General features: G+C 47.6%; 1 protein-coding gene across 3 annotated transcripts in view; it reads left to right on the forward strand.

Moving 5' to 3' along the window:
- Positions 1–3,398: 3,398 nt before the first annotated feature.
- The window catches only part of CCDC69 (coiled-coil domain containing 69), a 31,749-nt gene continuing 8,012 nt past the window's right edge, over positions 3,399–27,135 (forward strand). For 2 of the 3 annotated variants that reach the window (XR_004968298.1, XM_036313874.1), the window contains exons 1-4: positions 3,401–3,605; positions 18,187–18,256; positions 20,680–20,786; positions 21,287–21,374. Coding sequence is in view for 2 of the 3 variants with exons in the window: in XM_036313874.1 (XP_036169767.1) it covers positions 3,558–3,605; positions 18,187–18,256; positions 20,680–20,786; positions 21,287–21,374 (313 nt within the window). In the remaining variant the exon portion in view is untranslated. Of the gene's footprint in view, positions 3,606–18,186; positions 18,257–20,679; positions 20,787–21,286; positions 21,375–27,135 lie in introns of all 3 variants that reach the window. The other variant, XM_036313875.1, reaches the window with a different exon arrangement.

Raw genomic sequence — 27,135 nt, forward strand, 5'->3', positions numbered from 1 at the left:
GATAGCTGATGGCTCCTCCTACGCTGGAAGTATTTGATCATAGGCTCCACACACACCTAGAAAGGAAATTAGCAAAGAGATTTGAGCTGCAAGCCACAGAAGGGAAGCATCAAATACCATCCCAACCTGAGATTCTAGGATTCCCTTTGGCATAAATATCCTTTGGTTTTAATATTCCTCCAGGAAGTCCTCCTTTCCCATCCCCATCCATCGTGGTCTCTTTATCTCCTTTTAATACATGCAGAATACAACTCGACATTAGCTTTATAACGTGTTTGCATTGCTTCCCATTTTTTCCTAGGTGTAGGCCTAATGTCAAAAACAAATGAGCAAACAAACAAAAGAAAAAAACAGATTGTAACTAATTCAAGGACAAGAACTTCTTCTCTGGTACATCAGTATACTTTGCCCATAGTTTTCTGGGACATAGGATTTTTGGTGCTAAAAGTGGGGAAATCCTGAGCAAATCAGGATGAGTTATTCACCCAAATTGTCCAAGAAACGGGCACACCTTAGAACCTGCTTGCTGATACCTAACGATGGCACTTTACTGCTTGCCCACCACTATTCTGGGTTCTGGGCTTTCCTCTACTTCGGGGCACAGGTTGTGCTTCCCCATCACTGTGAAGTTGGACATGGCTGTATGGATGACTTGCTTTGGTCAGTGAAATGTGAATGGTCTTCATGGGTGTCACTTCCGAGTGGAAGCATTATAGACGCCACGCACCATTCTCTGTACAGTCTCTTCTCGCACCCTGGCAAGCCCTGGAGCCAGGGTGCTGGGATGGCTGCATCACAGGATGGCGTAGATTTGCTGTAAAACAGAGCCCACTGCCTCCCATGCTGAACATGCAGTGTGAGCAAAACCTAGCTTCACTTGTGTGAAGCCACTGACATTTCTGTTTTCCATTCTTGCAGCAAAACCTAACCTAATCTGACTGGTACATCAAGCGCTGAAAAGCTATTGGCCACATATTCAAACTTAAGTCACTAAAGCAAAAATCTCTAGAGTTGTTTTTTGTGTTGTTTTTTTTTCCTCAGGCAGAACTTTGAAGCACATCATTTAAAAGCCAAGTTCGGCCTGGCTGGTGTGGCTCAGTGGTGGAGTGTCCATCCATGAACCAAGAGGTCACTGGCTTGATTCCCAGTCAGGGCACATTCCCCGGGGTTGCAGGCTTGATCCCCAGTAGGGGACGTGCAGGAGGCAGCTGATCAATGATGTTTCTCTCTATGTTTCTCTCTCTCTATCCTTTCCCCTTTCTCTCTCTCTCTCTAAAAAAATCAATAAAAACATTTTTAAAAAAAGCCAAGGTGTGTGAAAGTGGGAAACCTAGGCCTGGCCTCCCACAAAGCTCAAGAAAGCTGGAGGCAAGACCTCCTGAGAACAAAGGCTCCAGGAACAGAATCTGCCTTCCTAGCTTCCAGCCACCAGCCCAGGGATCCATTGCAATTATTGACATGACAACTCAAGAACAATTTTAAAAGTCCAACTCTTCAATGTTCATATAAGAAACTCTTCAAAGGGGGAAATAAGTGTTTCAGGATGATCTCCCTATGAATTTTTGCCATTTAAAAATACATATTTTTATTGATTTCAGAGAGGAAAGGAGAGATACAAACAGCAATGATGAGAATCATTGATTGGCTGCCTCCTGGAGGCCCCCTACTGGGATCAAGCCTGAAACCCAGGCAGGTGTCCTGACCTGGAATCGAACCATGACACCTCCTGGTTCATAGGTTGACACTCAACCACTGCACCACACCAGCCTGGCCGCATTTTTGCCATTTTTGTTGCTTTTAACAGTCATTATCTATTACTTTGGGATTTCACATACTTGCCCATGACTTGATGGTGAAAAACTAGTCTCAGTCTCATGCATGGATTTAAAATTATATTTTTTAAAACACTTTTTCTTATTATAATACTAATTTTCTTATTACAATAGTAATAAGTATATACTCATTTTTTTAATATAAGAAAATGAAGACTAATTTAAAAAATCTAAAATCTCACCCATCCAGAAGTAGTCACTAATAACACTTTTTAAAATAAGAATGAATTTATTACATTTTATAATATTAAAAACATTCATCTTCATCAGTGTTTTTGCTGATTGCATGACATCCTATTTTTATGGACAGAGCATAATTTATTTAACCAATATTCTTTTCTTGGATGTTTTGGTTGTTTTGGTTTGGGCCTTGTTGGTTTTGATTAAATCATGAGCACTGTTTGGATAAACATTAACTTAAGTAGGCACTCTTTGCTCATTACCCAGTTAGCCCATCTTACAATAGTGGTTCTCAAACTTCAGCATGGGCCAGAATGACCAGGAGGGCTTGTGAAGCTATAGGTGCCGGAGACCCATCCCCAGAGTTTAGGATCTATAGGTCTGGGTGGGGCCTGAGACTGTATTTCTAACAAAGTTTTCTGGTGGTCGGGATGCTGCTGCTTTGGGAACATACTTTGTGAACCACCATCCTATATTCTTCTTCTTCCAAGAACCTATCACCTGTGTCCTTAGTTCCCTTTATGAGGACCTGTTGCACTTGGCCTTGTACTCTGTGGAGGAGGAACTTCTTTTGTGGTCTCATATTCTTTCCCCACTCATGACTGTAAGCCCCTTTCATCAACACCCTTTCCACACGTGGTCTCTGGGCCTGTGTAATTTCCTAATATACACACAGACAGACCTGCACACTGATTCTCAAAGTTAGGTGTCTTTTTCCTGCACTGCTACTCCTAGAAGCCTCAGCTAGTAACAAAGTGGGGGCAGATAAAAAGTATTTGCCCCAGGCATTTTATGTTCCTTATTCCCCCTGTATCTGCTGTCTGCCTCACAAAGTTGTTTTGATGGATAACATCTATCTCAGATCGATAGAGTTGAATATCACAGCTGGAAAGAGCTCTCCACCCAGAAGTGAGGAGGCATTGCAATTAAACGTAATATTGTTATGTATCTGTACGGAAGTGGTTTAAAGCTTAGGTTCTGGAGTTAATACTGGATTAGACCTGGGCTCTGGTACTTACTAGTTATGTGAGTTTAGGCAAATCACTTCACGTCTCTGAGCCTCACCTGTAAAATGGAGGCGATAACACTTCTGCTGCAGAGATGGCAAGAAATAGAAACAATATGTAAAAAGTAGCCAGGATAGAATCAGCCCTCAATAAATGGCAGCTGTTGTATTTAATTAAAAAACTGTTTTGATTTTTTTTCCCCCCTGGCCTTTTCTCTGCTGAGTGCCCGGAAAAGCATCCTTGCTCGTAGGGATCTGTTCCTCCCTGACCAGAGGTTCCTATCGTTTCTAAAGATTCCGGTCACCTGCCTCGAGCGGCGGCGCGGCGGGCCCCGGGGATTTCGCGGAGGCCCGGCTCTTCGGGTATTTACGGCGCGCGGCCGCGCCGCTCGGGCTCAAGTCTGCGCTTTCAGGTTCAGTTTCAGGGTCTCGCCCGCAGCCCTGGCCGGCAGGCGCGCAGCCGGCGGCGGGGCCCGGGCGGCAGGGTCCTCTGGGGGCCCCGGAATTAGGAAGCGGCGTCCGGGAGCCCCCGGAGGAGGATGGGCTGCGGACACAGCCGGCTGAGCTGCTGCAAACCCCCCAAAAAGGTAAGGCGGAGAAGTTTGCCTTCGGGAGCGAAGGGAAGTGCGGAGCCGCTCCGCCGCCGGGGACCCTCGGCGCCGCGGGCTCCCCCCGGCCGGCCCCGGGAGGTGCCAGGCGGAGAACTGCGAGAGGCGGCCCGGAGGGCGGCCGGCCGGGCGGCGCTCTTTCCCCCGGGCCGGGGCTGAGCCGCGCGGGGCAGCGGAGTTTACAGACACGGCCGCCCGGCCTGGGAAGGGCAGGTCATGCCTCTGCCCGAGTGAGGAAACCTCTCGCGCGGCGGCAGGTGCCCTTTCCTTCGGGCCGGGGCTGGTCGCTGTGTGGCCGTGGACAAGTGGCCTGACCTCTCTGGGCCCGCGGCGTTCCCACGGGTCCGAAGCCGAGCGTCGCTAGGGCCGCTGCTCGCGGAGTGGTCCGCGGCTTCGCAGCATCTGCATCACGTGGGACCTGTTAGAAATGCAGAGTCTCGGGCTCTGCCCCGGACTCCTCAAACAGAGCTGGTCTTTTAACAAGATACAAGGTGACTGCATAGGGTTTAAAGTTTGAGAATCGCTGGTCTAGAGCCTCTTTGGGACCCAAAGCGGGCGCTTGTGGGCTGTGCTGAGGTTGGGGGGTAGGGGTTTGGGGGGGCGGGGAGGGGGAGCTGGGAGGGGCTAAGGAGGGTGGAGACCTACCGCCTGCTGCCCTTCCCTCCCTTCCTGTCCCTCCCCCAAGGGGCCTCAGAGCTGGGTTAGGGCCCAGGAGACTCTACTCAGGTTTCTTGCAGTGGGACCAGCTGCCCCTTGGGGTCTGACAAGCCCAGAAGGTTCATAGCCTGGAGCCTGAAGGACAACCTCCTTGGAGGCAGCCTGGAGCGCAGAGAGGAAAGGGAGGACCCCTCAGGTCCTGGCCCTTTTCCCTCCTATTGCCTGCCCCCCAGCCAGTGGGAAGAAGTGGTCCCATAAAGGTGATCATCAGTTCCCTGGAGACCCTGACAGCCCAACCTGTGAGAATATTTAGTCATTTTTCATTGAACTTGAGTCTCTCTCTGTGCCCAAGCATAAGCTTTTCTGCCTGTTGGGTGTTCAGTACTGTCCCCAGCCTGGATGATCCGACTCCCTGCCCTGTGCCTAGTCTAGGAAGATACGTTTTGGTCCCAAGTTCAAGGCCTCCCCAGCTTTCCTTGCTCCCCCTTTACACCCAGGCTCTGACCCAGAAACCCTCATGTCTTCCCTGGCTCCAACAGGGAAACTGAGGCGTGCCTCCATCCGTGGAAGCACAGGGCTTGCTGGCAGGAGTGGTGGGCCCATCAGCCTGAGCCTGGGTTGAGACTTGTCATCGAGCTGGTGATGGGTGGACATCAGTCCTGGCTTTAGATCCTGGCTGTGCCGTCAATATGATGTGTGACCCTAAGAACACCCTTGCCACTCCCTGGACCTCAGATTCCCCCTCGATAAGGAGAAGGAGGGGGATGTGCAGAATGATTCCTAACAGTGGGAGAGTCTGTGTACCTGTGTCAACCTCTCAGCCTGGAAAGCGGGCCAGCGGTGAATTCCATCCACATAGTGGTGGGAGGAGGCTGGGAGGAGCCCTGTGCCGGCCTGGCCTTCCACAAGCTGAAAGAGACCACTGTGAGCGTGGGTCCCATGCCTCCTGGCCCTTCTGAGAGCCGTACCAGCTGTCCCTGTCTGTCCTGAGCACAGCCTGAGCTGGACCCCCCTCCCAAACTGTGAAGGCAAGCACAGACTGTCCAAGGGAGCAAGGGCCTTGGGTGCCACCTGGGCTGAAGCACCCAGTGTACAGATGGAGGTTGAGGTCTGGAGAAGGGAAGGGTCTTGACTGATGTCCCTCAGAGCAACTGAGAGCAGGACCCTGGTACCTAGTCCCCTGGTACCTAGTGTTCTTTGTCTCTACTCTACCCTGTGCTTCTGGTGCCTTCTTAATGATTCCAAAGCCCTTTGGCATAAAAAGCCTCCACTCTGTTGCCCCAGAGCAGCCTGGCATGTCTTCCTTGTCCCTGTGAGGCAGGATTTGTAAATCGATTTTGTTTAAAGTTCATGCCTGTTTCATGTCCATGCCCAGTTTCTCCTCCAGCTGCCAACCCCTGAGCTCCCAAGCCCATCCCACTGGCTATCAGGCCCCTGGGAGAGAGGGGCACTCTGAGGATGGGAGATACAGAAATGAGCTCAGACTAGAGGAGGTCAGGTCACGACAACCATGACTCAACCTGAGTGGCAGTTTACAGAGTACTTTCACATCCTGCTGAGCTCACAAGAGCCCTGGAAGCTAGGCTGAGCTGCAGCGTCCTCCCCACTGTACAGCTGAGGAACCAAGGTCATAGAGCCAGTTGGTGGCAAAGTCATAGAGCCAGTTGGTGGCAAAGCTGCGCAACGGAGCCTGGTTTTCTGCTCGCCGCATCCAGTGCTCATCGCCTGGTGCAGAGCGCAGAGCAGGTGCTACGTAAACATTTGAGTGAGTGAATGGGGGCCAAATAAGAGCCAGGCTAGGGCTCAGCCCAGGGTGCAACAGGAGTAGCTCATCCAGCCTTGGGAGATCTAGGAAGGCTTTTTGGATTGGGTGGGGGATGCCTTGACTGAGTATTGAAGGTTTGGTAGGAGTTACCCAGTTGAGGCGGAGAGAGCAGTCTGAGCAAAGGCTGAGCCAGAGAAAGCTCATGTGATGGGGCTCATGTTGGAGAGGGGAGCTGGCATGTAGCAAGGAATGAGGCCAGAGCTTTCAGTGGGGCCCACCCTGGCTAGGGACCAGGGCTTGACCACTGGGACTTCTCAAAGTCTTTCCAGGTTCAAGGTTCTGAGAGTTTGCTGAGTTCTGTTATCGTGCCTGGTGGTCTCAGCTGACCAGCTGTTCTGGACTCCATTGAAAGGCTAAGTCACGGGGTCCCCCATCCACCCTGACTGGCATGATGTCTGAATTCCCCAGTCCTCAAGACTTCTGCTCTGGCCACAGCTCCACAGCCCTGAGCAGGGTGACAGGACCTGGCTCAGCACTGCTCCCAGAGCTGGGCCTCGAGGAGCAGGGTCTCAGGGGCTCAGTCATTCAGTAACTCTTTGTGATCACGTCCAGGTAACAGGCCAGGTGAGACCGAGGGAGAGATGCAGAAGTGAGTGACATAGGAAGAGCCTGCATGGGCATCTATCTATCTATCTATCTATCTATCTATCTATCTATATAAAAGCCTAATATGCAGTGTCCCCCTCAGGAGTTCCACCAACTGGGAGTTCAATCGCTTGCAATGATGTTTGCTGACCACCAGGGGCAGCGCATAACGAAGAGAGGCCCCAGCCAGCAGCAGGCAGCCACTAGGGACCCTACCTGTGCACGAATTTCGTGCACTGGGCCTCTAGTAAATAATAATGAAACTCAACCAAAGACACTAGGGGAGGGGTTTTAGAACTAGATTCATGTATCCAGTTATTAACTTAGCGTATGAGGCTCTAGACTAGGTGCTGCTTCAGTCCTGACTCCATCCCAGATCCATTAAGTCAACGGTTCTCAACCTGTGGGGGTCGAACGACCCTTTCACAGGGGTCGCCTAAGACCATCGGAAAACACATGTATAATTACATATTGTTTTTGTGATTAATCACTATGCTTTAATTATGTTCAATTTGTAACAATGAAATTGGGGGACACCACAACATGAGGAACTGTATTAAAGGGCCGCGGCATTAGGGAGGTTGAGAACCACTGCATTAAGTGGTCATGGAAGGGACTTGGCTTCTCTATGCCTCAGTTTACTCATCTGTAAGATATTAGCTCCTGCGTCATAGGCTTGTTCTAAAAATTAGGTGAAAGAATGTGTAGAATAGAGTCTCTGATGCACTGACTGGCAAGTGGTACGCCCTTGATAAGAGGCAATTGTGGGTAATGCCCTAAGGGAAACATAGTTATACTTTAAGCACATCACTGCCTAGATTGTACCCAAGGAAAGCAAGTGGGATGTGGGAGCCAGGAGGACATTAACGTCCTTGAGTGGCTGTTGGGGTTGGGAGCATGGAGCCTGGAGGCTGGCCTCTGCCTTCGAACCTCTGAAGTACAGTCAGGGAGCAAGAGGACTAGCTTTGTTCTCTGTTGTTCCAGAAGGTAGAATTGTGGCCAGTGAGGGGAAGCGAAAGGAAGCCACATTCTACTTCTCATGAGGAGGAAGGGTAGTGAGTTCCCCATCTCTAGAGGAGTTCAAGAAGAGGTCAGATGATATTTTGGCAAGGATAGAAGAGGGGATACAAACCTAGGACTAGCAAATATTTAGGATTCCACTTAAGAAATCTAATTATTCTGTTTATTACAGTGTTTGAGGAAGAATTTCAAAATTTGGAAAAGTACAAAGAAACTTAAAAGTCATTTCTAATCCCATCATTAAGAACTAGCCTCTGTGTACATTTCAGTGTCATTCTCTCTGCTGTTTTTCCTGCTGTATAATATACATGAGTGTGGCTATTTTAAATGGTTGTATTCTGGTTACTTAACATTTTGCTGGGGCGTTCTCCCATGTTAAATAGTTCATGGAGACATGATTTTTTTTTTTTCAATCCTCACCCAAGGATATGTTTTTATTGATTTGAGAGAAAGAGAGAGATGTGAGAAACGTCGATTGGCTGCCTCCTATATGCACCCCAACCGGGGATCGAACCCACAACCTGGGTGTGTTCCCTGATCGGGAATCGAACCCACAACCTTTCGGTGCATTGGACGATGCCCAACCAACTGAGCCACACTGGCCAGGGCTGGAGACATGATTTTTAATGGCCACCCAGTAATCTATGGATGTCCTGTGACTTTTTTAACCAGTGGACACTTGGGTGTTTACATTATTCATGAGCATCCTTGCATTTCATCCTAACCCCAGGCCACTGTGGCTCTGTGTTCAGAGGGGAGTGGAGGGGACAAAGGAAGGCCTCCTGAGGGAGGTGGCATCTTGGCTGGGTTTTGAGGTGGGTGGACTAGACTTTGTGCTAGGGTGAGTGGGGCACATGAGAGGCAGGGCCCTGCTTCACAGGGGCCGGGCACATCTGGCTTGTTAATTCCGTGTGCCAAGGTGGGACACTGAAGGGCTATGAAAGGAAGCTGCCTTTCCTGGACACTGAGCCCTCTGCCCCAGACATCGCGGGACATTGGTACATATGTGGCCTCTGAGTGGTTTTTGCCCAACCTGGAAACCACCATCCCCCCCACACATCATCCCAGCTAAACCCAACACAGGCTTCCATACACATGCACTGAAACCTGGTGAGGTCAGACCAGATTTCTGTACTCTCTGGCCTAAAGCCCATTAGAAAACGTTTTAATCATCCTTGCCTTGGAGGCGCACTCTCTGGTATCACCTTTTCTGCACATATACATGTTTTTAATTCTGTTCTTTTCCCTTGTAGTTGAATTTCCAGGCAGCTAGCATAGGTCCCTGATCACCTGATAGGCCCCAGCCACCTAAGGACTTCATCTTCCTCTCAATTGGGTCTTGCATTTGGGGCCCATGCTTCACATCAGCACTTGTGTTGTAAAAAGGGCAGAAACGATAAAACTTGAAATCAGTTGCTAAGAAGCAGACAAGTGTAGACGGTGATACCCGGGTAGGAGGGGCTGCCACCTGCTCTGGCATGTTCCTAGGTCGGCTACTGAACAAAAGTCTGGAACCTCCCTGGGAAAGGAGCCTCAAGGGGTCGGTATAACATTCATAAACAGTCATGTTCAAAAAAACCAGCTTGGGAAAAGTAGGAGACCCGCCCCCCTCAACCCCACCCCCACCCCATAAAAGGAAGAGTCTAGCAGACTACCGGAGTCCTGGCTCTGACATCTTGGGGTGCACTTGGGTTTCCACCCCTCCTCTTAGCGTCCTCCACCCTCAGAGCACTGGGAGCCTTGGGGGGGGGGGGGTGGGAGCAGGACTGGCAGGGGAGGGGAGCTCCTGAGCACTGGGAACCTGGGGGGTGGGGGGTGGGAGCAGGACTGGCAGGGGAGGGGAGCTCCTGAGCACTGGGAACCTGGGGGGTGGGGGGTGGGAGCAGGACTGGCAGGGGAGGGGAGCTCCTGAGCACTGGGAACCTGGGGGGTGGGGGGTGGGAGCAGGACTGGCAGGGGAGGGGAGCTCCGGAGCACTGGGAACCGGGGGGTGGGGGGAGAGCAGGACTGGCAGGGGAGGGGAGCTCCTGAGCACTGGGAACCTGGGGGGAGGGGAGGGAGAGCAGGACTGGCAGGGGAGGGGAGCTCCTGAGCACTGGGAACCTGGGGGGGGGGGGGGGAGGGAGAGCAGGACTGGCAGGGGAGGGGAACTCCTGAGCACTGGGAACCTGGGGTGAGGGGGGGAGCAGGACTGGCAGGGGAGGGGAGGGGAGCTCCCGTGAGCTCACGCACTGCACGTGAAGGAGCAAAGAAGAGAAGGAGTGAGAGAAAATCCATCCATCTTCACCGTAGATAGATCTAAATCTGTCCATTACCTGAAGACCCATCCTATTTCTCTCGGCAAGTGAATTTTAATCCCTAAAAATCATTTATCTTGTGTCACTTTATTGTCAAATCCGAGTCTTCCAGAACATCTAGGGCGAATGCTACACAATACATAAAACATCCGTCCCCACCCATGCTCCCCCCCTCCATAGGGATGTACAAACTGACCTACTTTCAGTACTTCTTCCCCCAGAGATGGAGTTCTTTTTCACTGAGTGTCTATGAGCCTGCAGACCTCCTGACTGTTTCTCCACTGCCCATGCTACCCAACCCCCTGGTCCCTCCTGAAGGAAACAGCCCCGACATCGGAAACGCTATCTGTGCTGGGTTGAATAGTGTCCCTGCAAACCTCATGTACACCCGGAACCTATAAATAGGACCTTATTTGAAATAGTGTTTTGTGGATATAATCCAGTTAAGATGAGGTCATACTGGATTACTGTGGGCCCGGATCCAGTGACTGGTGTCCTTATAAGAGCAGGGAAATTTGCACACGGACGCTCAGGGAGAAGGCCATGTGATGATAGAAGCAGAGATCGGAGAGATGCACCTACAAGCCGAGGAACACCAGGATGGCTGGCAGCCACCAGGAGCTGGGCGGGAGGCCTGGGACAGACTCTCCTGCAGAAACCCCAGGAGGACCGACCCAACAGATACCTTGATTTTGGACTTCTAGCCTCCAGAACCATGAGAGAATACATTTCTGTTGTTTTAAGTTACCAACTTTGTGGTGATTTATATATAAATTACTCCAGGAAAGTTATCTATCCTAAGGTTAATTACTCCCCACCCTCTCACACTCCACCCCCACCTGCCACCAGTCAAAATGGCACCAGAACCCCAGGCCTCCCCTTTGGATCCATGGTTTGGCAGAGGAGTAGGGAGCATTGCAGACAAGGAGGTGCTGGGACGATGCTCAGATGCTTTTGGACACCAGCTGCAGCACCTGCAGAGGAAAGCACTCGACTGGGAGTCAAGAGTGGGTCCTACTTCTGCGTTTTTCACTAATTTGCGTGTGAACAGTCACATTTCTCAACAGCCCTGAACACTTAGGCCCTGCATTTCCTCCACCCGAGGCCCTGGAGGGGGCCCCTGGGGCCTCCACCCCACCTCCTTCCTGCTTCCACCCTCAGCCAATGCGCTCTGACTGTGGTTGTTCAGATCCTGAAACCAATGGGGCTGGGGCCCCACCCACGCTGAGTCCAGACACCGGAAAGGCAGCTCTGATACTGCAGAGGGGTGTGACCTGAGCCCCTTGAGGCTCAGAATCACCAGTCCCCTAAACATTGAGCTATTTGGATCCGTCTGTATGTGCACTAAGGAAGCGGAAGGGACTCCAGGCCCCGCCTTGAATCTGGATTCTCATTAAGGCTCTGCCCCCTGCTTTGTGGCCTCTGACTAGTTATTGCCCATCCCACCTCTGGGCCTCAGTTTTTCCATCTGGAAATAGGAGCGGGGATTGGAGTAAACTCTCCAGGGGCCCCTCCAACCCTGTCCTCTGGGTCAAGATGGGGAAGCCAGGGCTGTGGTTTAGGGGGACAGAGGCGCCAGGTGAATCCTTAAGGTGCCTTTGATGACTAAATTCTCTAAGCTAAGCAGAAATACTGAGGGCATAAATGAAAGCACTCGATCACAAATACACAAAGCCTTAAGGCCCACAAAAAGGATGGGGTGATGGTCCCTGAAGTCAGGTTAGACCAGTCAGTGTCTCCAGCAGAGGCCGAGCCATCCTCAGAATACGCTGGGCTCCCATCCTGGTGGGATTCTCGCCGTAAGGAAGAGCCAGGCAGCTTCTATCCCGGTGGCTTCTGTCTTACTCATTCTTTTTTCTTTTCTTTTTTTAAATACGATTTTATTGATTTTTAGAGAGAGGGGAAGGGAGGGATAGAGAGACAGAAACATCAATCAGAGAGGAACATCATCGATTGACTGCCTCCCACATACCCTTCACTGGGGATCAAGCCCACAACCTGGACATGTGCCCTGACCGGGAATGGAACCGGTGACCAACCACTGAGCACACTGGCCAGGCTGCCTTACTCATTCTTGCCAGTGAGGCCCAGAATTTTAGGGAAGTGGAGGAGTCTAACCCTGAGGCTTTAGCACACTCCAAGTACTGCAGGCTGAACAATACTGGACAGAGCCCTCTGAGGCTCTGTTGACGCTGGTGGTTTTACGCACCATCCGCACTAGCTAAACACTTCGTGCTTACCAGAGGCCTATAGTTGCTGAATATCGGGGCTACCTTATGGAATCATAGACTGTTGGAGCTGAGGGTTCTCTGAGTTCACTCCGTTCCACCTGCAAAAGGAAGTCTGCCTCTTTTATGCTACCAGCGATGGAGAGCTCACTACCACCCCCCTGCCCCACCCTCCAGGAAGGCAGCCTACCTCTGTGTGGATAGTTCTGAAATCCTTCTTCAGGTTGAACTGAAACTTCTTGAAACGTCTAGTCCTTGGCCACAGCCCTGCCCTCTGAGGCTGTGGACCGCATGCCAGCAGTTCCTGCGTTCTGCAGATTTGAAGAGAGTGGCAGGTTTTTCTGACTGCTCAGGAGGCTGGCCCACTGCGTTCTGTTAACAGTCCCTCCTGTAATTTGGTTTGGGGGTCTCCTTCCACATCCTGTCGGTTCCTTTTGGACACATTCATTTCTTGATTTACCCTCCAAAATGCAAACATATTCTAGGGGGTCTCACCAACTGAACTTGTCTGGCTTCTGCTGGGGCACTGTCCTCCCATTGTACCCCGACTCTGTCTGCTTTGGGCGGCCGTGTCCTACTCAGACCAGGTTTGCTTGAGGTTGAACCCAGAGCAGGGCTCTAATCTGCATGACGACGAGGACCTGGATCCAGAACTGTGTGTGTTACCCAGAGATAGGCGTCCTGTTTCCAGCCTTCTTAGTTGAAGGGCTGCCCGGGAGTTCAGAAGGACTGAGAACATCTGTTCCCAACTCTGACCCATCACAGATGGAGAAACTAAGGTCCAAACAGGGAAAGGGGCTGCCTTAAAGCCACACAGTAAAGCTGGAACCCCGGTCTCCCAGCCTCTCCCCTAGTCCTGGCTTCTCCCCTCCCCTCTCCCGAGTTTCCATTGACTGGGGAAGCTGCTGTCCCTCTTCCAGAGCTCAACCCAGATGTCCCACCCAGGTCCCAGGCCTCCCCCTCACCCCCTGGCTGTGCTTTTGGACAGGAAATTGTCGTGTCTCCCTCCCTGCTCCTGTCCTCTCGCACTGCAGGGCGAACTCTGCTCCATGACCTCCAAGGAGGAAGCGGCCAGGGTCCAACCTGGGGATTTTCCATGAGTGGCTGCTTATCAATTCCTACTCAGTACTGGGCAATGTGTCCCCAGGTTTTTATGAGCATCAGAGTCACCTAGAGATTGTCGATTGGAGCCTCCCAGCACACACCACTCTCAGGTTCTGTAGGCCTAAAACTGGGCCTGGGGAGTATGTTAAGCCACACTCCATGTGGTTCTAACACAGCAGGCCCGGAGGCCACATTCCTACAAATACTGCTCTGGGCATCGTAATGGGGCAGATCCTTAGTAGATTTCACAAATGGTCCCTGTCCTCAAAGAACCCCTTGAACTAGCAGGAGAAACACAAGTGATCAGGTAGGCCCTCACATGTCTGAGTAGGCCCTGGAGATTAGATAACTCAGGCCTGGGGAGAGGAAGGAGAAATGATAGATGAGCTGGGCCTGGAGGTCTGAGAAATTGTTGGCTGTGCAGGCATACCTCATTGTATTGTGCTGCACTATATTACGCTTCACAGGCGTTGCATTTTTTTTTTACAAATTGAAGGCAAGACCCTCCCCCAGCAAAAAGATTACAACTCACTTGATTGCGGTGGTCTGGGACCAAACCCTCAATATTTCCGAGGTATGTCATGCTGAGGTTATCTTGAGCACCTTGGGATGCATGTGGTGGGGTACAATAGGTTGTTTTGGTTTGGTTTTGGCCGAGAAGATTTGCCAAAAAAAAGAGTGATACTATTCCATGTTGGCAAGGTTGCAGTGAAGCTGGCCTTGTGTGCGAATTAATTGGTAGAACCTTGCTGGAGGGTAGAGCCAGTACTTTTAGGTGTGTAAAAAAATGTTAGCTGAAGCATAATTTGGAAATTGAAAAATGGAAACAATCTAAATACTCTTCAGTAGTTGATTGATTAAATGATTAAGTCCATCCATAGAGATGTAATACTTGGGTCATTAACACTAATATTTTTTACAGAGTATTTAATGCCATGTAGTAAATGCTCATAATATATTTGAAAAATTAATATGTAAGGAAATGATGTAATATTCTAATAATGAATACATGTATGTATATTGCTATTACTATATTTGAAAAATGTTTACAAATATTTAAATATTAAGAAAATGGGCTCCAAAATATATGAAGTCAAAAACAAAAATAAACAAATAACCCAATTAAAAAATGGGCAGAGGATCTAAATAGATGGCTTTCCAAAGAAGACATACAGATGGCCAACAAGCATGAAAAGATGGTTAGCATCACTAATTATCAGGGAATGCCAATCAAAACCACAGTGAGATATCACCTCACACCTGTTAGAATGGCTGTGACCAACAGAGAAGACATGACAAGTGTTGGAGAGGCTGTGGAGAAAAGAGAACTCTGCTACACTGTTGGTAGAACTGTAGACTGGGGCAGCTACTATGGAAAACAATGTGGAGAGTCCTTAAAAATTGAAGATAGAACTACAAAATGATCCAGCTGTTCCACTTCTGAGTGTTTATCCAAAGAATACAAAATACTAATTCAGAAAGGTATCTGTACCCTTATGTTCATTGCAGCATTATTTAAAACTGCCAAGATATGGAAACAACCCAAGTTTCCATTGATGGATGAATGGATAAAAAAAGATTGGGCACATATATAGAATGGAATGCTACCTGTCCACACACACACACACACAAAAAGAGGAAATCTTGCCATTTGCAACAATATGGATGGACCTTGAGGGTATTATGCTAAGTGAAATAAGTCAGAGAAAGAAAAGTACTGTCTAATGTTACTTATATGTGGAATCTATAAAACAAATCAAATGAATAAACAGAGCAAAATAAAAACCTCAGAGGTAAAGAGGACAGATGGGTGGTTACCTGAGGTAAAGGGGTGGGGAAGGGCAAAGTGGGGGAAGGGGGTCAGTTGTGTGGCGATGGGTGGAAACTAGATTTATGGTGGTGGGAGTGACCACTTTGTAGTGTGTACAAATATCCAATTTTAATGTGCACACCTGAACTGATACAATGCTCTCTACCAAGTTTACCTCAGTTAAAGAAATGGGGTGGAGGAGGATGGCAGACTGAGGAGTGACCGTGACAAGCTCTGAATGTCATTGTAAGGAGTGATCCTGGGGTGGTTTTGTCAGGATCTGGGGACTCGGGTGCAGGCCACATCCCCCCTGTGGTCCGGAAGCCACTAGTGAAGGAGAGTTGTGCCCCTCCCTCTGGTTGTTCTTTGGGAGAAGACAGTTTTTCATGAGCTTTATGATCTGATTTCAGGCAACCCGAGGCCCACGGCAGCCTCAGCGAGCTACCAAAGCACTATGGGGTCTCTGCTCCTGCCATCATTTCAAACATAACATAATAAACGTATGCAATGTGTGAGCTCTTTGAATGTGCCAGGTGTTAGAGGTGCATTATCTCATCCAATCCTTAAAACAACCTCCGGAGGAAACCAGGGCTTGGGGAGGTCATAAATCACTCAGTGTTGGATTTAGGATTTGAATCCAGATCTGGGCGACCCAGAGTTCGTGATCACGCTGCTCCAGTCTCTAGTGTTCTGAGTGCCACGGGGGAAATGAAGACCTCCTCACCTCCCCTTCCCAAAGGAGGAAAGGGATTTGTCCAAGTTCATGGCAGAGCCATGACAGGAGTTCAGGAATTCTCACTCCCATGGGAACGTTGCCCAGATGAATGTAACCAGTGGTGGCAACAGGGATGAGACAACCATTTGCGTTTATCTCCCTCCTTCCTCCAGCCCAGGGTGGAGAGGCTGGCTCCTGTCACTTCCCCAGATTCCTGTGTTGACAGCTTCCCTGGCTTGTGCCTGGCCCAGGCATCTCCCCCTCCTCTGGGAAGGGAGGGCTGAGTCTTCACAGGGTGGATGGAGGACTCCGTTGTCAGGCACACCCAGCCACTGAGCAGATTTGGGGCACCAGGGCCTGGGGGAGGCACCCTGCCTCCCTCAGTTTGCTAGGGGGTCATACTGTGCCAAGAGCAGAATGTTCTGGAATCTAGAAGCCTACCCTTCACTTATCTTCCCTCCCCAACCAGAAGTATGCTTTCTAACAGCATTCAGTGGTTCTTGAGTTCACGAAATTGTTAATAATTTTTATTCTAATAATTACATGTAAACATCTGTTAACGTTTTTCTTTTATAGTGATAATTCACAATTGAACATTTTCATAGCCTTTTCATGGGCTGACTTATTTTTTTTTTTTAACTTTTTTTTTTTTTTTTAATATATTTTATTGATTTTTTACAGAGAGGAAGGGAGAGGGATAGAGAGTTAGAAACATCGATCAGCTGCCTCCTGCACATCTCCTACTGGGGATGTGCCCGCAACCCAGGTATATGCCCTTGACCGGAATCGAACCTGGGACCCTTCAGTCCGCAGGCCGACGCTCTATCCACTGAGCCAAACCGGTTCCGGCAGGCTGACTTATTTTTTAAAATGTTTCTCAAAATGGGGTCTAGAATATCTTTTTTTTTTTTTTTAAGAATATTTTGAGAAGTGTACAAAAGGATTTACATTATTTTGCTTTGGTTCTGGTTCAGGGGTCAGTGCCAGATAGTAGTGACCAAATATTCACCTATCTGAGGTGAAATGAGAATATTAAAGGTGTGAGTGTGTGTAACCTTGAATAAAGATGTCATTCCCTTTTCCTGGAAGAACTGGTTTTGAGCTTTTCCTACTATATTTTTCAAGGTTAAAATGTTCTCTATTTTATGAAGTGAGCGGTAGTCTGCAAATAATTTTTTCAGCCCTTTTGCTTATCAATCCATAAAAACTCTCCTATTAAACATATTACTCATTTGCCCTGGCTAGGTGGCTCAGTTGGTTGGAGCATCATCTGGTACACCAAAAGTCTGCAGGTTCGATTCCTGGTCAGGGCACATACCTAGGTTGTGAGTTTGATCCCAGGTTGGGGCACATATGGGAGGCAACTGATTGATGTTTCTCTCTCATATTGATGTTCCTCTCCCCGCCCCCCTCCCCTTCAACTTCCCTCCTTTCCTCCCTCCCTCTGTACCTTCATCTCTAAACATATCCTCAGGTGAGAGTCTTAAAAAAATTACTCACTTGTGAAAACTGAACATCTGGAAGCCACTGGCACTGTGATCTAGAAAGCCCTTTGCATCCATCGGTTCTCGTTTGATCAGATTCAGCCAACGCTGGCCAAGGCTGGTTAAATCGCCCATTCGGTTTGGCTCAAATACTTGACTGCCCATTATACCCTAATCCACCTTGATGAAGTCCTAGCCTGCCTTCTCCTCTTTAAACTGGGACATGCCTGTTTCCCAGGGTTGCTCTAAAGATTAGCTAATTAGTGTGGACAGCAGAGTGCCCAGTGCATCCCAATTACAGTGTCTCACCCCGTCTGGCAAGGTGAGCACTTCCGCCTCCTTCGGGTTGAGGAAACAGCCCCTTCCAGCAGAGATAAACATGGCAAAGCCACGGCTTGGACTTCCGATGCTCTGCCCCCAACACCACAGAACTTTAAGGGGATCTTGGCTGGAAGTGGTGCCAGCCACAGGCCCTGAGGAGAAAGGGGAATTGTCACTGAACTAGAAGCTGGGAAGTGTTAGGGCACCTGAAGGTCATGACTGGGGTGAGGGTAAAAGCGGAAAGTCTGGCCAATCCCGGGAGAAGGAAGAAGAGGCCTTGGTTTGTGGCAGGAGTCCAACCACAGGGAGGCTGTTCCGGGCCATGCAGGAAAATCCTGCTCTGGGGACCCCTTCCGCGCGGAGGGAGTGCGGCGCTGGGGTGGGGAGGAGGCGGCCTGAGTGGTCCCCCGCAGCGGAAGTCCTGTCTGGCTTTGGAAGAATGCTACTGTGGCAGCCATCCTCACATCGACTCCCACCCTCCACCTCCACCTCATTGTTGTGCCATTTCTTCCAGAGACGCCAAGAACCAGATCAGCCACCCAGACCGGAGCCCCAGGAACTAGGTCCCCTCAATGGGGACACAGGTGAGTAGCCTGCTCCATAAACGCCTTCCCTGACATCCATGAGGTTTCCTACTTTATAATTAACAAAGGTGACATAGCTATCTAATTATCTCAGGAGATTTTTAGATAGGTGGCATTAATAGGAGTATCGTGTCTAAAATCAGGGAGGTGATAGTCCTGACCTGTGCTTTCCTATTCTGGGCTGGTGACACCACACCTGAGTTTATTTCTGTAAAGTACATTTTTCAGAGGAATCCAGAAAAATTGGAAGGAGCGCAATGAAGGAAGAATGGCTTATGAGGGATCGGAAAACCGGGTCCTGTAAGGAGCAGTTAAAGGGACAGAGGATGTTTTACCTGGAAAGAAGGTGTCGCAATAAAACACAGTTCTCTCCAAGTGTTTGAAGTGCCCTCAATGGAGAAGAAAAATAAGCCTTGTACAGTGTGACCCGGAGGTCAGAACTAGGGCCTCAAGGTAACAGGAACAGGCAGGCAGGATTCAGTTCAATCTCAAAGGATGGTTTTGTGTGGTGGTTGGCTTAAAACCATCAGAGCCGCCTAGTAATAGAAGAGTTCTCCATCTCTGAAAGTGTTTAATTACAGCCTGGAGGCTGTCAGCGATATTGTAGATGAGGTTCAAGTACCAAATAAACAATTGAACCAGAAATCAGAGTTTCCCTCGCCTGGCTGTGCATGAGAATTGCCTGGGGAAACTTCAAAGATACAGGTCCTGGGGCCCCGTCACCGACCAGTGAAATCAGAATCCCCAGGAGTGGGGCTGGAGAGCCTGCACTGTTAGTGATGATATATTTTTGAGTAAGCTTCTCCGCAGCTGGGGCCAGTCTGCTCCTGGTCTTGGGAACTAACATTGAGGACCCTGAGCCGAGTGATCTGTGAGCGTGTGAGACTCTCTGACCTTGTGTGGGGCTCTCTGACCTTGACCACTGTGACTGCCAGAACTCAGCCCTGACTCGCTTCCTCTGCCCCGATAGACTGATCACAGTGTTGGCTTCTGGCTTAGCAGCCCCGATCCCCACATTTCTGGTCATACCCTAGCCAGGCCCAGCCTATGGAGGTCTGTGATCATAATACGAACATGAGTAATAATGCGAACAACACTAGTGTTTGCCTCTAATGCTTGTCAGGAGCCCCGAGGAACAGTTGGAGGCCATTTAGTGAACAATAGAGAACACTGCGCACTTCCAAATGCTCGGAACCACACTTACTGCTTTTCTTTATTTAATTTTTTTTCTACTTATTGATTTGAGAGAGAGAAAGAGAAAAACATTGACTTGTTGCTCCACGTATTTATGCCCTCATTGGTTGATTCTTGTATGTACCCTGACGGGGGATCGAATCTGCAACCTTGGTGTATCCTGTGATGCTCTAACCAACTGAGCTACCTGGCCATGGCACACACTTACTGCTTTTCGTGCATAACCAGGTGAATGAGGTGGCGGTGGAATCAGATTGTGTTGATTCATCGCCCTTCTCCCTGATTGTGAAATGGGAGCTCTTGGGCCAATTGCCTAACTCTTCTGTCCCTCTGTCTCCTCACCTGTGAAATGGGAATCATCATGGTGCCCACCATTGGGTGGTTGTGCGGATTAAGTAACACCTGTGAGGCATTTGGAACAGAACTGGGCATGATTCCGGGCACCCTGACCTCTTGGTATTCCTTTCCTGCTGTTATTATTTCTGTTGCCATTGTTTTCTACTTGAATCATTTCAATAGCCCCATGAGGAATGTGTTATTATTGTCCTGATTTCACATGTTGAGTAACTGAGGCACAGAGGGGATGGGCCACTGCCGCGGGTCCTACCCAGAGCCTGTGAAGACTGTTTGGAGTTTCCCTAAGCAAGGGCTAGACTTCCTGTTTGCGGCTCCTTCCTGCTCAGGCAGCTCCTCACGCTCCAGCTGGGGAAATGCTAAAGGTGAGGGTCAGACACTCCCAGGCCCAGGCAGGTGAAGCGCAGTGGGAAGAGGTGGGGACTGTGGGAACAGCAGAGCCCCCTCCTGGACGAGGGTGGCGGCTGCTCCTCGCCCCAGCTCCTGCTCAACACAACCACACACACCGCCAGTTCTTTGGCTTCTGCAAAAAAGCTGAAAATCTGTAGTAACAGCTGCCCAGTCATTAAATATCAGCAACTATTTTTTTTTTAACTTGGATATTGGGTAGGGTGCTTGGGTTGAGTCTATCCTGTGAGTTACCAGCTGTGCTGTGGATCCTAGGGACCAACATGAGGCCACTGGCTCCTGTACTGAGGAGGCCTGCAAAGCCCAGGAGGCTGGGCTGCCTCTGGAGGTTGACCCCCAGCTGAAACCATTCCTGCGAGGAGATCAGGGTTCTCACCCCCCAGCTCCAGCCTCCCACATGCTCTGTCGCTGTGATGACCCCACTTCCACTCCGTGGGGCTTCATTTATTTTGCTTTTTCACCTGTAGCCACAACTGTCCAGCTCTGTGCATCTGAGGAGGCTGAGCAGCACCGGAAGGAAATTGCCAGACTTCTCCAGCAGCACGAAGAGGACAAGAAGAAATGGGCACAGCAGGTAAGTCCCGGCCACTCACTCTCTTTTCCTCCTGTCCTGCTAGCCTTGCAAAATCCAAGAGTGAGCACCGACTTTCGGCTTTATTGTTGAGGTAAGTATCTCTTACACCTTTTTCCAAGAAGGGAGTCCTTTATCAGTTTAACTGCTTGCATACATTTCATTATATTCATTATATGCAAAGAAAGGTGCAGAATCACTAACACAGTAGAAGGGCTTCCTACCTCGAGTGGGCATCAGGATTAGAAGACTCCTACATCCCTTTCCACCTAGATAATTCTCGGGGATCCCCCTCTAAGCCCTAAAGAAGGCAGTCAGTCATTCCTGCTATGTCTGGGTTTCTTGTGCCCTCTCTGAGCACGTTTCCATCACTCTGATGAGGGGGTGGATTCTGATCACCTAACTCCATGAAGCACCAGGGGGCAGTGGGTGGGTAAGTAGGCTCTGCTGAACCTGAACCTGAACCTGCTCAGTCTCATCCCGCTTGGCACCCCCACCCCCAGGTGGAGAAGGAGAGGGAGCTAGAGCTTCAAGAGAAACTGGCCGAGCAGCGGAGAGTTCTGGAAGGCGAGCATGAGGCATCCCTGCAAGGTAAGGATGGAGCTGTGCCCTAGGGAGGGTGTGGGCGGGCCTCCTTCTGGCCCCATCTGCCAACTTCACAGGGGGCCTCCCACTGGCCCCTCCTCCTGCCTCTGCTTCACCAGCAGTTGGCAGCCGCAGGACTGCAGTCTGTCGGCTCCTTGACTGGCCCCGTGGGTCATCGCTTTTAAAGTCTGACATCATGCTGTGTTTCACCTTAGTTGGGAGGTGTGTGTGTGTTTGGGGGGGGGGGGTTCTTTTCCATTTTAAAGGCTATTCATGTTCCTTAAAGGACATTTGGAAAACCTAGACATGTATGAGAATGTTTCATATTTCTTCCGCACAGTAATGACAGTGCTTACAATTTCTGGTTAGATTGATCATTTCTTTCAAATAGCTTCCTTTCCTCTTATATCACCAAATGTGGTCCTCATAGAAAATCTATAATCTATAGATTAAACAAAAAGATCTTAGAGCATGGTGGTTAGGATCTCAGACTCCATAGCTATCGGCCCTGGGTTTGAATTCTAGCTCTACCACTTAGCAGTTGTGTAACCTTGAAAAAGTTAGTTAGCTTTGTTCACAGGGTATTTAATTTAATTTTTAGGTAAATAGATAGAATTTAGAATAGGGCCTGATATTTTGCAAGATATTTAATAAATAATTATTAGCATTATTATTTTATTATTGAGAAGATTAAAATTGTGTGCAGTTCCACCCAGAACTGGTCAGTTACCCCTTCGATATAGATCCCCTTCATTTTGGGGGTATATGTAGGCTATGCATCTACACACTCACACATACTTTGGGGGGAGGAGATAAATTGTTGTTGTTGCTGTTTTACTTTGAATTGTATTAACAACTTATTAAACTTCTGCAACATAAGTTTTAGTAACAACATAGCATTCCAGTGTGTACCCCTGTTCATTTAACTGGGCCCCTTTGGATAGGCATTTAGATCATTTCAAACGTTTGCCATTTTTTACAATAATAATGATACACGTGTGAACCCCATTTTGTAAAATCTTGGCCACATTCAACACCACTGTCCATCACCATCACCACTATCCAGTTCCAGAACACTCTCATCACCCAAAAAGTAAACCCCATACTCACCCAGTAGTCACTCCACATACCCCCTCCCCAACTCCCAGCCCTGGCAACCACCCATCCGCTATCTGCTGGCTTTGTCTATTCTGGACACTCACATAAATGGAAGCGTACAACCTGTGGCTTCCCTCACCCAGCATATTTCCAAGCCTCATCCAGACTGCAGCATGCATTTGCACTCCATTCCGTTGTTGTTGCTGCTGTTGCTTTGCCCATTTTACAAATTACTCCATACGTTTTCATGGCTGAATAATATTTTGTTATTATTGGCATGGATACACCACACTTGGTTGCCATTCACTGGTTGATGAACACATGGGCTACCTCCACTCTTGGGCTACCGTGAACAGTGCCACTAGAACCAGCACCTGCTTGAACACCTGCTTTCAGTTCCCCTGCGCGTACACCCAGGAGTAGAATTGCTGGGTCATGTGGTAATTTTATGCTTACATTTTTTTAATATATTTTATTAATTTTTTACAGAGAGGAAGGGAGAGAGATAGTTAGAAACATCGATCAGCTGCCTCCTGCACACCCCCTACTGGGTATGTGCCCACAACCCAGGTACATGCCCCTGACCGGAATCGAACCTGGGACCTTTCAGTCCACAGGCCGACGCTCTATCCACTGAGCCAAACCGGTTACGGCTTATGCTTACATTTTTAAGAAACCACCAGCTGTTTTCCACAGTGGCTGCACCATTTTACGTTCCCCCCAGCAATGCACAAGGGTTCCAGTTGCACCACATCCTTGCCAACGCTTGTTATTTTCTGTTGTTGATACTATTATTATTAATATTATTGCCATTCTATTGGGTACAAAGTGTTTTCTCATCGTGGTTTTGATTTGCATTTCCCTAATGACTAATTTTGCTGAGCATCATTTCATGCACTTGTTGGCCATTTGTACATTGTCTTTGAACAAGTTTACATATACTATTTTTGATGCTATTGAAATTGACCTAGAAAATGTTATGCCAGCTTTCCCTTTAATCATCAGTATTTGCATGACCTTTCCCCAGAATTATTTATCTCTTAAAAACACCGTGATGATTACTTATAGGTAATATTTTGTACCCTGTTCTTTTCACTTTAACGTTCTATTAAACATGTATCCATGTAATTATGCTGTCACTAAACTGTTTATGAAGGCTAGACAATTGCATACATGGTTTTCCTTAAGTTCCCATGAGTCTAGACATCTAGATTTTAACTACTATGAAGAACACTGCGCTGAACGTCTTTTGCATAAAGATTTGCACACACTTCACGTGATGTCCTCAGATGCCAGAAATGGAATAACTAGAACAGAGGTCTGAACAATTTTAAGAATCTTGAAACATTGCAACATTAGCACAAAATGTTTTGAAGTGGAATTGAGGTCCTCGCCCTGGGAATTGGAAGAGTTGCGTTTTAATACTAATACACCCCGTGAAACACCTCGTGAAGCTGGGCCTGTCTCTTGACCTCAGTACACTTTTTGTGATCTAAAATCTACCTTACATCTCGGTTCACTCCCCAAATATTTAACATCTACCTTCCCTGCCTCACAAGGCTATTGTGGGAAAACAACTGTTCTCCAAACCTTGCTTTGATGTGATTTTTAGCGTTATAAATATATTGACAAGAAAAATGTCCTATTATAAAACCCCAGAGGAGAAGGGACTGTCTGTCTAAAGTTCTTCTCATCAGTCAGAATTCTTTCCTAGTTATTAAATTTCTTGGCACATATTAAGTGCTACATAAACATGTATTAAATGAATGCACAGCTTGGGGGGAATATATGGGCTTTGTTTGGGGGAAGGTGTACAGGTAACTGGGAGAGGATAGTGGTAGTTTTCCACATTTGATGACTTTTTTTGTCTTTTATTTTCTATTTTTGTTTTTATTTTTTAAAACAAAATTGACTATTTGGGGATACAATTTCATAAATTCTAGCACATATATAGATTCATGTAACCATCACCATAATCTGGTATAAAACAGTTCCATCACCCCAAAAATATTCTCTCAGGCTGCCCTTTTGTACTCATATCCTCCCTTACCCCCCACTGATCTTTTCTTCCGCTAAACAAAATAATACAATAACATTTTTATAATACAATACCATTCATCCTTATGCCTTTGAGATTCATCCAAGTTGTTGCATGCATCATTAGTGTATTCATTTTCATCTCTGAGTTGTATTGCATTGTTCACTCATTCACTTGTGGGACATTTGGTTGTTTCCAATTTGAGGCGATTATGAATACATCCCTTCTAAACATGTGGGCACAGGTTTTTGTGTGGACGTAAGTTTCCATTTCTCTTGGGTAAATCCATAGGAGTTGGATTGAGAGGTCACATAATAAATGTAGGTGTAGCTTTATGAGAAATGGCTAAACTGTGGCCCCAAGTGACCATCATTTCATTCCAACAGCAATGTATGAGTCCTACTATTCTTTCTTGTCAATATTTTTCACTGTAGCTATTCTAATAGGTGTGCAGTGATATTTCTTTGTGGGTTAAATTTACATTTCAATATGACTAATGCTATGGAACACCTTTTCTTGTGCTTGCTTGCTGTCTATATATCCTCTGTTCAAATCTCTTTTCACATACTTTGCCCATTTTAATTAGCTTGCTTGCTTTTTTTAAAATATATTTTATTGATTTTTTACAGAGAGGAAGGGAGAGGGATAGAGAGTTAGAAACATCGATGAGAGAGAAACATCGATCAGCTGCCTCCTGCACACCCCGTACTGGGGATGTGCCCGCAACCAAGGTACATGCTCTTGACTGGAATCGAACCTGGGACCCTTAAGTCCTCAGGCCGATGCTCTATCCACTGAGCCAAACCAGTTACGGCAGCTTGCTTGTTCTTACTGTTGAGTTTTGAGAGGTCTTTATATTTTTGGATATGAGTCCTTTGTATTTGCAAATATATTCTTCTAGACCAGCGGTTCTCAACCTGTGGGTCACGACCCCTTTGGCAGTCGAATGACCCTTTCACAGGGGTCGCCTAAGGCCATCCTGCATATCAGATATTTACATTACGATTCATAACAGTAAAAACATTACAGTTATGAAGTAGCAACGAAAATAATTTTATGGTGGGGTCACAACATGAGGAACTGTATTTAAAGGGCCAGAAGGTTGAGAACCACTGTTCTAGACTGTGGGTTTGTTTGTTTTTTGTTTTGTTTTTCCATTCTCTTAACAGCAAAACTTTTCGTTTTGATAAATTCCAATATATTATTTTCTATTTTATTGATTACTAGAGGCCTGGTGCACAGATTCATGCACCAGTGGGGTCCCTCAGCCTGGCCTGTGGGGATCAGGTTGAAACTGGCTCTCCAGCATCCCCTGAGGGGTCCTGGATTGTGAGAGGGTGCAGGCCAGGCCAAGGGACCCCACTGGTACACGATCGGGGTGGGGAGGAACCACAGGAGGGCTCCAGGGCATGTCTGGCCTATCTTGCCCAGTCCTGACCAGCTAGACCCCAGCTAACTTACTGGTTGGAGTGTCTGCCCCCTGGTGGTCAATGTGCATTATAGCGACTGATTGAACTATCGGAGGGACAATTACCATATTAGGCTTTTATATATATTTAGATGCTTTTGGTATCATTTTAAAAACTCTTCGCTGAACCCCAAGTAACAAAGGTCTTCTATGTTGTCTTCCAGAAGTTTTATAGATTTAAGTTTTACATTTAGATCCATGTTACCTATTGTCTTTTTTACTATATCTTTCTGTGTTTGTGTGTGTGTGTGTGTGTGTGTGTATATAATCATTGCTCTAAGAATTACAGTAAATGTAACAGTCTATTTAAATTAATATTTTACCACTTCAATCTTATCATCATATACATCCCTCTAATCTCTCCCCTTTTTCGTGTACTTGTCTGCTGTCTTACATCGACATACATTGAATAACCCATCAGACAATGTTATAATTTTTGCTTTTAACCATCAATAATGTTTTAAAGAGCTCAGGGAAGAAGAATAGCCTATTATATTTACCCAGGTATTCACTAGTTCTGTTGCTCTTTCTATATTCCTGAAGTTCCAGGTTTCTCTCTGGCGTTATTTGCCTTCTGTCTGAATAATTAATTTCCTTGAGCAATTCTTTTAACGCAAGTCTGCTGGTGATGAATTGTTTTCTGCACTACACTCTTCTCTTTTTGAGACTAATGACACAAATATTAGACATTTTGAGATTATCCTAAAGGTCCCCAAGGCTCTGTTCAGTTTTTCTAATATTTTCTCTCTGTTGTTCAGATTGGATAATTTCTACTGATTAACTTCAGCTTCATTAGCTCTTTCTCATGTCATCTCTATTTTTCTATTGAGCCCACTCAGTGAGTTTGTATTTCATTTATTGTATTTTTCAGTTCTAAAATTTCCTTTTAGTTCTTCTTTATATGTTCTGTTTATTTGCTAAGAATTCCTATTTTCCATTCTTTCTAAGAGTGCTCACCCTGACTTCATGGAGCTTTTATAATGTCTGCCTTAAGTCTCTGGTAATGATTCTGTGGTGCCTCAGTGTTGGCATCTGTTGGATTTCTTTTCTGGCAAGTTGAGATTTTCTTTTCTTTTTTAAAAATATTTTTTTATTGACTTCAAAGAGGAAGGGAGAGGAAGAGAGAAACATCAATGATGAGAGAGAATCGTTGATTGGCTGCC

The sequence above is a fragment of the Myotis myotis genome, unplaced genomic scaffold, assembly GCF_014108235.1.
Source record: "Myotis myotis isolate mMyoMyo1 unplaced genomic scaffold, mMyoMyo1.p scaffold_m19_p_6, whole genome shotgun sequence".
NCBI lineage: Eukaryota > Metazoa > Chordata > Mammalia > Chiroptera > Vespertilionidae > Myotis > Myotis myotis.